The 10,507-nt window shown below is 51.3% G+C and overlaps 4 protein-coding genes across 6 annotated transcripts in view; 3 read left to right on the top strand and 1 right to left on the bottom strand.

Moving 5' to 3' along the window:
• Positions 1–435, top strand: part of PV09_09249 (uncharacterized protein) — a gene marked incomplete at both ends in the record, with an annotated part of 2,672 nt that extends 2,237 nt beyond the window's left edge. Inside the window, 2 exons of the mRNA XM_016363278.1 lie at positions 8–160; positions 206–435. Coding sequence (XP_016208892.1) covers positions 8–160; positions 206–435 — 383 coding nt within the window. The remainder of the gene's footprint in view (positions 1–7; positions 161–205) is intronic.
• Positions 436–1,501: 1,066 nt separating this feature from the next.
• On the top strand, positions 1,502–3,302 carry PV09_09248 (uncharacterized protein). Its single transcript, XM_016363277.1, has one exon. It carries the CDS (start codon positions 1,615–1,617, stop codon positions 2,695–2,697), a length of 1,083 nt encoding a protein of 360 aa, XP_016208891.1. The 5' UTR covers positions 1,502–1,614; the 3' UTR covers positions 2,698–3,302.
• PV09_09247 lies at positions 2,735–5,511 on the bottom strand. 2 transcript variants are annotated; one of them, XM_016363275.1, is made up of 3 exons: positions 4,876–5,511; positions 3,509–4,819; positions 2,735–3,448 (listed from the first exon to the last, which is right to left on the bottom strand). In XM_016363275.1, exons 1-3 carry the CDS (start codon positions 4,900–4,902, stop codon positions 3,344–3,346), a joined length of 1,443 nt encoding a protein of 480 aa, XP_016208889.1. In that variant the 5' UTR covers positions 4,903–5,511; the 3' UTR covers positions 2,735–3,343. The 2 variants fall into 2 exon arrangements, with proteins under 2 accessions (XP_016208889.1, XP_016208890.1); XM_016363276.1 differs by having other exon boundaries at positions 4,894–5,511.
• Positions 5,500–9,926, top strand: PV09_09246. Of its 2 annotated transcripts, none has more exons than XM_016363274.1 (2): positions 5,500–5,809; positions 6,276–9,926. In XM_016363274.1, exon 2 carries the CDS (start codon positions 6,336–6,338, stop codon positions 9,375–9,377), a length of 3,042 nt encoding a protein of 1,013 aa, XP_016208888.1. In that variant the 5' UTR covers positions 5,500–5,809; positions 6,276–6,335; the 3' UTR covers positions 9,378–9,926. The 2 variants fall into 2 exon arrangements, with proteins under 2 accessions (XP_016208888.1, XP_016208887.1); XM_016363273.1 differs by having other exon boundaries at positions 6,228–9,926.
• The last annotated feature ends 581 nt before the right edge of the window (positions 9,927–10,507 follow it).

Raw genomic sequence — 10,507 nt, 5'->3', positions numbered from 1 at the left:
GTGCAAGTCAAGGACACGAGTTTGAGGGTGCTAGGCGAGGAGCATCCAGACACGCTGACGAGCATGGCCAACCTAGCGTCGACGTACAGGAATCAAGGGCGGTGGAAGGAGGCCGAAGAGCTGCAAGCGAAAGAGCTAGAGGCGTGTTCTAGAGTTCAGGGTATAGAGCATCCACACACACTAATCAGCATGGCTAACCTTGCAGCTATATGGAAAGGTCAAAACCGAGATGACGATGCTCTGCAGTTAATAAACCAATGTTTGGAGCTCCGGATCAAAGTACTGGGCAAAAATCATCCTCACACTGTATCCACAATGGTGACCTTACGTCAATGGAGCGGAGTAGATTTTAATTCCTTGATTTCCCAAACAGGTCATACTGCTAGTTCTGGCGATGAACAGTTAGTTACTGGTAATATTGGTGAAGTGAGCTAAAAATTTTTATAGCATATGCTAGTAGTTAGTTTCATTTTATTTTCTGATACTATACCTTAACTATTTGATCCTAAGAACTTTCCTGTTCTTTTAGTGGCTCCAGCAACGACTAAAGCAGTATGCCGATGTTTTTGGGGGGCGTAATAGTAAAATAGACTTCTAACATAGGTCATGTAAGCGCGGTGATGATGCATTTCTAAGCACGTAATGGTATATCAGTATGCTTCACTGATCTCAGAAATATGATTTGATTTGATTTAATTTAATTTGATTCATTATTCACCCTGACCTATCCTAGTTAGGATATACAGGCTATGTCAATGTCTGTGCGGAAAATCACGGGAACGATGAATGGTGCATAAGTGAGATCGTAAACCTGCTTAGTTCATTATATGCTGTCTTGACTGATGGATTGTCTGGTTGTTCTCCTGTCCCCTACCCCTGGCTCTCCTCTCTTATCTAGCCAGCATTTGCTTATGTCACGTGATACTTGGTATGTGCTTAGACTAACAGATAGCAGCGTATGCTCCTACTTGGTCCTTCTTTTTGGATGTTGTACATGTCTTCCCCCTAGTATTCACCCCCTCCGTAGCGCTCACCACCACTATCTCCTCTCCATCCACCATCTTGATGTCCGATGGGGTTGGGTATAGTGCACGAGTCACGTGTTAGCGCGTTAAGGTCTCGGCGTGTCAACAATAGCGCGTTTCCACCTGCTGCAGATGATCTACTCGTTTTCTAAGCTCTTCGATTCCTAACCAATATGTCTGCTGTCGGTTTCTTATATTGTCTGATTGGATTGATTGATCTCAAGCTATCCTGCCAGGTGTTCTCTCACACCCGCCCCCAGGCTCCTCTGCTATCCCGTAGTCACGTATCCTGAATAGGCAATACGCTAGCCTCATTCAGAGTCCACTCTTCTGACAGGTTCTAGTAAGAGCAGGGTAATTTACAAGCAGAACTAGTCACAGCCAGTGGCTGTGCACAGGCTAGAACTAGAACAGCTTATTGGGCATTCCCAAGTTGGCGATTCCGCTTCACGATCTGACAAATGCAGCCGCGCATTATATCATCTGTTTCTGCCTGCACAATCGTATCGTACAGAATGATTTCGCCTCCACACTTCCACAGTATGAAACGTTCTCCATCATTATATCTTGATCTTCAAATACCGCCATAATGGCAGCGCCTGCGACAGAAGATCACACTCCACAAACAATTCAACCTCTAGATACCTCCATGATGGCCGAACCCGAGCCCCGCGACGATGAAAGGGAACCTACTGTTTGTCTCACAATACACTTCCGTGGAAGGCCCAATGAATTTACAGTCCCGGCAGACTGCACGCTCTCTGATCTCGCAGAGATGGTCGCGCAGATCTATGGCATACCTGCCGCAAGGCAGAAGTATATGGTTACACCCAAGGAGGGAACCTACAAGCACCCTTTCCCTCCTCTATCAGCAACCTCTCTACACAACAAGAAGATAGTGCTTCTCGGGACTCCCGAAAAGGAAATTGCCGACCTCCAAGAGTCCATCCGGGAAGCCCAGCGACAGATGCAACGGCGGCGACTGGCTCGCAGTGGCAAGGCGCCAGCCGTCAGCCGACGAGTCGACTGGAAGAAAGCCGGCGAGGAGGCGCAGTACACGTTTCACGCGATCAGGCCGCTCGCGTACCTGCCGAACCCGGAGCGGTCGCAGCGCTTTCTGGAGCAGCTGGCCAACGACCCGGGCATCAAGGCGAGCATGCGCAAGCACCGCTTCAGCGTCGGGCTCCTGACGGAGATGGACCCGGCCATGCACACGACGCACGAGTCGCGCACGCTGGGGCTGAACCGCAACCGCGGCGAGGTGATCGAGCTGCGGCTGCGCACCGACGCGTACGACGGCTACCGCGACTACAGGACCATCCGCAAGACGCTGTGCCACGAGCTGAGTCATAACGTGTGGGGCGACCACGACCGCAACTTCTGGGACCTGACCAAGCAGATCGAGGACGAGGTCGAGCGCAACGACTGGAGCCGAGGCGGCCGCGCGCTCGGCGACGACGAGTTCTACAACCCGCACGACGGCGGCGTAACGGACGAGGATCTGGTCGACGAGGGCGGCTGGACCGGTGGCGAGTTCGTGCTTGGTGGACAGGGCGCCGGCAGTCCTGCCGAGGGACTGAGCAGGAGAGAGATTCTGGCCAAGGCTGCCGAGGAAAGGGCGAGAAAGGCGAAAGACACGAAGGACAATCGGGGGCCCTCTGCCTCGTCTTGACAATGGGGCAACCGGCGATTACACATTGAAGAGAACATCAGCTGAAGGTATGAAATTTAGGTCTTATTACAGCATCGGGATCAGCATCAGTATAGCAGCGGCATTTCTAGATGACACGAAGAGGCAATCGACACCATCTGATCCCGTCTAGCTTGTACATCGAATTCAAGCACGAGTCAACGATTCCTCTTTTCCCCACTGCACCCTCCCTTTCCGGTCTTGGTCTCTTCTTGAAGTTTCTGATCGCTGTCCTTTTCAGCTCGCCCTCGTCCAACGCAGGAGCAGTCAAAAAAGGGAAACAAAAGACCTTTCCGCCAGATCACCCGAGGCGTGCTGTTCCTAAACGATCATGGCTCTCAGCTTCGTGAACACTAACTGCACGCCTAATCTGCCTCATACACGGTCATTGTCCACGGAAAAGGAATATCTTTTGTGCCAGCGGGCGCAGATTGATGCCGACGCGGGAGCTGAGCTGCTCAACCTGTAAGGTCCACAATGTGCTGCCGACATACAAGGATTGTGGCAGAGTCTATTATAGTACAATCATGATAATGTATATTGAGTCAAAGAGTACCTTTTCCCATTCTCTTTCTTCGACGGGTTTTGTGACGGTAAGAAAAGAAACGCACGGGAATTTCATTTGTATTTAGGAGACTTCCATGGCATCACCACTAGGGACGGAGCCGTTTGTGTATGAAAGTGTGACGGAGCCCGTTGAGCCGATGAATCGCTTCTCAAACTCGCTGACGAACTGCAAATTTCGGTAAATTAGCACGTGCATAATGTGGGCTATCGCGAGAATAACGCATACCTTGACGCTTCGCCCTGAGTCGTAGAAAAGTTTGAAGCTGCGCTCGACATCTGCTAGCTCGACCTTGCTCGCCCTGCGTTTCTGCGCTATCAGGAAGCTTGTCATGATGAGGTTGCTCGCATATCGTAGGCCGGCTTCCTGGCCGATCTTGGTCAACAGTGCGAGCGCGTCGGGGGACAGATCGACCTCCTCTTCTTGCGCGCGGATACTCAAAATCTTGCTGATTTCTTCCGGCTGGTATTCCACCGTATTGATGATGACGACGCGGTCCAAAAAGTCGAGGGGCAGGCCGTGCGGGGCTTTGTAGTTCGTCCCCCGGATGCGCGACGTGCCGCGATTGCTCGCCATAATGACGATGGGCGCCATCTCGTCCTCCAGAGCGCGGTTCACAAAGCTGAAGCACTCGATGTCGAGCATGTGCACCTCGTCAATGAACAGCACTCCAGGCACGATGACAGCCTTGCCTTCTTCCTTCCATTCAGCGACCTTGGTGTTGATCTGCTCGCGAATCTCGGAGCGGATCTCGCCCGTGTCGCCTGAGAACAGCGAGAGGAAGCCTTGCGTACGAGAGTTGATGACATCGATCTCGTGCAGGGATACAGTGTGCACAACCTCGCGGCGCTGCTGCAGCTCGCCGTCCGGACACTGGACAAACTTCGTGTCGGCGCCCATGGCGTCGTAGTCACGCGAGCGCGTGTACGATCTGCCTAACTTGGTGATCTTACCGCTGGCCTTGTCGATGGAGATGACGTCGCCAGCAATAACCTTTTCCTTAGTCATCGAGTCAATCATCTTGGTGCCCATGTCGTAGATTGTCTCCATGTCCGTTGTCTTGATGGTGAGCTTGCCTGTCTTGTTGCCCCCCGTCACGCTGCGGTCAATCTGAATCTCAACCACCTCGCCCTCGATGACCTCGCTCTCTTCGGTGATGCGCACAGCGATGCTGCGGCGGAAGGCCTGCATCAGCGCCTCCGTCTTGCTCATTTCCAGGCTGAAAATCTCGCTTGAGGACAGCATGGTGAACGGCACGTCCTTGCCAAGCTCCTGGCTCATGCCCATCGCAATGGCCGTCTTTCCTGTGCCCGGCGGACCCGCGATCAGAACGGCACGGCCAGCGATCTTGCCCTCCTGCACCATGCGCAGGATCACGCCGGCGGCCTTGCGCGCCTTTTCCTGGCCTACGATACCCTGACTGCTGGACTTGGGCTCGAGCGTGTCTGGATCGATACCTAGGCCGCGGATGTGCGAGTGCGCGGCCACTAGGTTCGAGAGCGACAGCAGAGTCCGTGACTCGGCGATCGTTGTGATGTTCTGGCGTTCCGTCAGGTCAGCAGCGCGGTTTGGATAGAGCGAATTGGGGTACGCGCGGTGCGTGCAATGCTTACCGCCGCCATCTTTGCAGATGTCCGAATGTAAGTATGTGGGTGCGGTCCGTCCTGCAACGCGCAGACAAAGGGAGAGATGAAGGCGGAGCTTGTGAGGGCGGGACGGAACGAGCGGTGGTGAACGAGACGCGTAGACAATGATGGTGAATTTGCTCAGCAACGAGAGCAGCGACGGCGATGAGGCTCCGGTCGCGACGGGGAAGTTGACCTGCAGTGGATCAATGGTCGCTTGGGCTTTTTCGCCAGCGCACCCACCGCTGCGGGCCAATGACAAGAGCTCTCCGCCTTGAGTTCGTCTCCGGCCGTCCGCAAGCCCAACGCACACACAAAAGAGCTCGCCGTCTGCCTCTACTTTGGGACATATGCATGATCACCCGCACACACAATCGCAGTGCTCCTGCACAGCCTGAGCAGCCAAGGCGCGTTCTCTTCAGCAGGCCATGAGGCGCCTTTCACGGCCTTGGGCGTCTCCTTTGTCATCCTATTGGCCGGGGAACGGCGGCGACGAGCAAAGACTGCAGAGATGGACCTATGGGGGCAAGCTTCCCAGCAGCCTGCAGCCTGTGGACACTGGCTGGTGATTCCTCCTGCTCCAAAAGAAGAAACGAGACGAAAAAGAAAAGCGGGATGAGGAAAAGATGAGACAGCTCTGGGTCTCATATAACTTAGCGACTATGCCTTCGACACTCCCCGTCGTCATTATCACCACACTCAACCGTGTCGTCGCGGCGGCACATCGGCCATCGCATGCGCTCTACACTATCTGGCAGTTGTATCGTTTCGAGACGGCGGGCTGCGTTTGTGTGTGTGACTGGTGAATTGCGAGTTTGAACCATCTCCATGCTGTTAGCAAGAGCTCCCGCCCAGTTACGTCCACTCTATCAATAATTCGCGCACGCCCAACGTGCTCCGCAGCGTAAGTCTGGCTTTGTTGCTGTCCTGTCGTTTCATTTTGCTTTACGCCTTCCAAAGACTCGCCCTTCCTCTAGTACGCCGTCGATGGGCCTCTGCCTGCATTATACGCGGCATCGTCGTAGAGTCCAGGCACGGCGCGAACGCATAACGTGTGGCGCTCTTATCTACTTTGTCTTCCCGACTTCTTTCTCCTTTTCGCTACAGATCCCACCACATCTTGTCTTCTAGGGGACAAGAAATATGAAATGCTTTGATGAACTGGCAACTTGGTATCACTCGTCACTGTGCACCAAATTAATTCAGAATCCCTCTCTCTCATTCCTTCCGTTCTCCTCTTGCACTTGCTTTCTCTCGCTGCTTTGTCTGCCAGTCGCGGACGAATTTGTTGCTCTTTACCTATTTATTAACTTTCACGCAAGACCGACGTTGAATATCACACACGAGCTGCCAGCTGATTTGCCTTGAAGCCGTCTATAGTGATCGGTCCGTGACATGACTATTGTGTCAAACGCTCCCTCAGCAGACCGATGTCGATGGACACGATTAAGCGTCCGGCCCCAGACGTGATCAGCACTGATCGCTTGAAACGAGGCCGGCTCGATCAGGAGCAGCTCTCGTGTGGTGTCAGGAACCAAAAAGACGAAGCAAACTGCTTCCTCCAGCATATTGTGGGATGCTTGTCAAATGGGCGTATGCCGGTTGGGCCCTCTACTGAGCCAAAGGCTCATACTGGACATCGAATTTCGGCCACCCGCCTTCCTCAGAATAGTCAAGGTGACGCCAAGGCAAAACGAAGGTATAGCTTAGGTCCTGATTGTCAGATGTCACGGGTGGGAGTGGACGGCCGCACGCCAGCGCTGGACACGCACACGCACAGCTACGACAAATCGAGGGACAAAAGCCCGTTCCGTAATCGCGACTGCAACGCGAAATCAGGCTCGCCCATGGACATAACAAAAGCAGAAACGACAGGCATTTCATTCACTGCAACTTCTAAACAAGCGATGAGGTCAAGAGCCTCGACCATGCAACCGTCGCTTGACTCTCCCACAAACAGTGCAGAAACGCACGCAACTATTCAATCGCCATGTACATCGTCTGCCCCAAACGGGCCAGCAGTTGCGGACGAGGCAAGCTCGCCGACTCCGGATCAACGAGCTGCGTCATTCTTAAGTAATCTAGCAGCATTGATGGAAGCGTCATATCATCACGCACACGAGTCTGCAGTGCTGGAGAAGCTAAGGGCAAGGCAAAAGGCTCGCTTGAGGTTCTTTGATGAGGTTTCGTCGAAAGCTCATGAGAATGAGATTAAGAATCAGGAGCGCGCTGTTCAAAAGGCAGAAGAACAAGTTTGTGAAAATGTACGACCGCTTTTCAACCTCGTCAAGGATCTCTTCATTGCACAGCCCAGTCCCAACTGTATCACATCGGAAAAAGATATACGTGAATTGAAAGACGAAATCTCACTCTTGAATCAGCGGGAAAAAGAACACCAGGCATGTATTGAACGCCTCAGCACGCGCAACCAGGAATTGGAAGCATCGATGAAGGACGTCACAAGTACTCTGAAGGATCACCTTCGACGCTTCGAGCAACTTAGCGCAGAGGATGAGGCGCTTCGGAAACAGATTAAGGAAGCCGAAAGGAGAGCAGCCGAGGCTCAATCTGGTGTAGAGAAAGAGGCAGAACAAAGAAATCAGGTTCTGAACAGTCTAAACCAGTCAATGGCACCCATGATTGGGAACAATGTCGAGTTTGATAAGCTTGTCAAAAATGTGGCTGCTCTCTTTCATGAGACTCGCGCCGTAACCCTCAGATTAAATGAGGTCAAAAGTGAAATAGATAAGTCCGTGAGAGAGTGGAAGGATTCCTTGAACCAAGAAATAAGGACGATCATCGACGATACGAAAGCACTTGGTTTAACTTGCAAGGTGGGCTACAGGACCCTGGAAAGTAAATTAGAGCTCGGCATCAAGACGAACAAGACTATTGTCGACGCGGTGCAGGCCAGATGCGACAAATTGAGCTCTACCCTTAATGATGTTCAAAATAACACCCGTGCAGATTATGAGGAGCTTATTGCGCAGAATGCAAAGAGCCTGGAGGTTAATGCGCTCAAGGAGAGGCTGGACGAAGTGCTGCATGACATAAACATGGTCAAAACTCTGAATAGGGAAGGATTTAACAATGGGAAAGAGAAGCATTCGAGTCTTATGGATAGACAGGATGCTATCATGAAGAGGATGGGCAAGCATGAAGCTGAACTTGACCGTTTCGAGGGAGCTTTAAGCAAGGTTGAAGAGGTGCAAAGGGACGTCGAAGAGAAAGTATGTGATATGAAAACATGGTGGATTGATGTGCAAGCTTTGAGAAGACTGGTAGAGGGAATGTCGGATCAGTTGACGATATCACTTGCCGATATTGAATATCTTAAGAAGCATGTTGAGGAACTACTAAACGATGTGAAGCCACCGCCAGAGGACGTGGCGAACCCTTCTAACATAGCAGGTCAAACACCGCACAAAGCAACTATGTTTGAGCGTGTCAAGCTACTCGAGCTGCAAGAACGGTACCGACATGACACCGAATATGACATGCTCAAACACGGGCACACTCCTGCAGCCCTCGGCATGCGTCTTAGAGCCTTGGAAGAAACAAACCAGAATACTATGCGATGTCTTGCCTTTTTAGAAAGTTCTACAAGCATGCTACGCAACAATGTTGACGCTTTGCAATCTGGCCCTAAATCTGTACCCGGTGAGGCATTGCTGAAAGTGAACTGCGACATAAATCACTTGCAAGCACAGATACAAAAGCTTCAGGAAACTGATCTCGCCGAGCTACGCCAACATCTCGATAAGGTGGTTCGTGTCCAAAGTGGAGCAATACAGAGTTTGGAAAACAGGATTCAGATCATCAATTCGGCCCCATTGGCCAAACAGATACTCGATCAGCTGAGTCCGAAGGTGCTTGCAGCCAGAGAACCGAAGCTGCAATCTCTGGAAGCCGCATTAAACGACACGAGAAAGCAAATGGGGTCGTTCTTGACCCAGCTTGCAACCTTGAAGCAGGCCATGCGAAGTATGGGCTCTAAAGTTGAGGTTAGACATAAGTGCGGCGCAGCAAATGACACAACTCCTGAGAGCACCTCAGAGTTGGAAATAAGATTAGACTCACACGTAGAAGCTACGGAGCAAAGGTTCACACAGATATATGATCATTACATACTTCCCCTTGAAATGAGGCTGAGTGACGAGGTCGCAAATCTGGAGAAGAAGATTGCAGACACAGGTAACATGGATACAGTCTGCGGGCTGGAACAACATACCAAGCAACTGAAGGAGGATGTGCTCAAATTAGGCTTGCAGGTGGCCACGTTTGAAGGCAAACTCCAGCGCGTGCAATCCTACCTTCCTTTGGTTCACCTTAATGACCTGAATCTGGGTACCAGAACGATAGGGATGCCGAGAGATGCTGACAACGGATCTTCTTCGCACAGTGCTTCATCAAACGTCCTTGGAATTTTGCGAGCAACAAACGTTGGAGCGTCTAGCGGTGGGTGCCAGTAGGGAGAGCAGCCCGAACTTACTGAGAAATCCACCTCTTCACTTGAAAGTTCCAGGGAAAGAAGAGACACAAGTTTATTGGCTCGAGGAGGAACGGAGGACGGTTGAGGAGCGCAAGTCCTCGCTGAATGGATATTCTCTTCCGCACTCACTTTAAGGTTATGAACTAATTGATCTGGTCAACGTCCTCTCTGTTATCCCTATAGTGGAGATGAATGGTCGGGACATGTACATGCCTACGAACACTATTCCAGGGCTGTCTACCGGACAGCCCTGTGTGTTTATAGTGTTGTTACCAAGGCTAAGTCGACGTTGGGAGGGTCGAAAATGGTGGTAACCTTTTTGCTCTTTATTGAAGAGATGTCTTGGGCGTTGATGTGAACTGATGCTCTGCCATTCTGAGCTAATGCTCAAAGTTCAACACTTAAAATTTTGCTTGGGACATGCGAGAGATGGTAGAGTATGAAGGCAAAATTGCTTAGAGGAAAATCTCGGTTGATTGCTTTTGTGAAAACATCTTACAAAAGGTTTACTTTAAAAGAGGAAGTTTAGGCATCTTACTCAACTTGTCCCACTCTTCCGTGCCCCCCCCCCCCCCCCTCTCCCTCTCTCCCCCTCTCTTCTCCCCCTTTTTTTTCGAAGCGGATGCTCTGTGGCATTCTCTCCTGGTCTTCGATATCCAGAACTGGTAGCATCCAACAGCGGCGCGATTGGATCCATCCGCTTCTTACCATCTTAGTAATGTCTCACTATTGGGCTACGAAACCACCACGTAATCTAAGAAATCACAGGGTAGCTATGTGCCGAGTATATTAAATATATTAAGTATATTTTGTTGAGTATAATCTGGACATATCACGTGTGAAATGACAGCACACTCTGGTCGGAGATTATACGTCAGAAATCCTGCACGAATTTAAGTTCTCGTTGGAGCAGAATCCTCGAGATGAGTTCCGGGGGTTTGGCCTGATACTCGTCCAACAGGACACCGTCCTTTGGCCCTTGTCATCCACCTCGCCATTCCAAGTGGACGACATTAAAGGCGTTTTGAGTACATCAAATCTCCTGGGAGTTTTGCAAGCAGGACCTTGGAACGAAATCGTCTCGCTGTTTTTGCGATAGGCATATGCTTG

Source organism: Verruconis gallopava, assembly GCF_000836295.1.
Source record: "Verruconis gallopava strain CBS 43764 unplaced genomic scaffold supercont1.59, whole genome shotgun sequence".
Classification (NCBI taxonomy): domain Eukaryota; kingdom Fungi; phylum Ascomycota; class Dothideomycetes; order Venturiales; family Sympoventuriaceae; genus Verruconis; species Verruconis gallopava.
Note: the sequence above shows the minus strand (reverse complement) of the source record. Positions and strands in the feature narration are given on the sequence as shown.

What these genes read in the sequence shown, in the direction of transcription:
- PV09_09248 (XM_016363277.1), top strand. Translation starts at nt 1,615, where the DNA reads ATGGCAGCGCCTGCGACAGAAGATCACACTCCACAAACAATTCAACCT.
- PV09_09247 (XM_016363275.1), bottom strand. Translation starts at nt 4,902, where the DNA reads ATGGCGGCGGTAAGCATTGCACGCACC. An exon ending in CGGTAAGCATTGCACGCACC is followed by an intron (nt 4,820 to 4,875) that starts GCGCGTACCCCA and finishes ACGGAACGCCAG; the next exon opens with AACATCACAACGATCGCCGA. An exon ending in ACTCAGGGCGAAGCGTCAAG is followed by an intron (nt 3,449 to 3,508) that starts GTATGCGTTATT and finishes CGAAATTTGCAG; the next exon opens with TTCGTCAGCGAGTTTGAGAA.
- PV09_09246 (XM_016363274.1), top strand. Translation starts at nt 6,336, where the DNA reads ATGTCGATGGACACGATTAAGCGTCCGGCCCCAGACGTGATCAGCACT.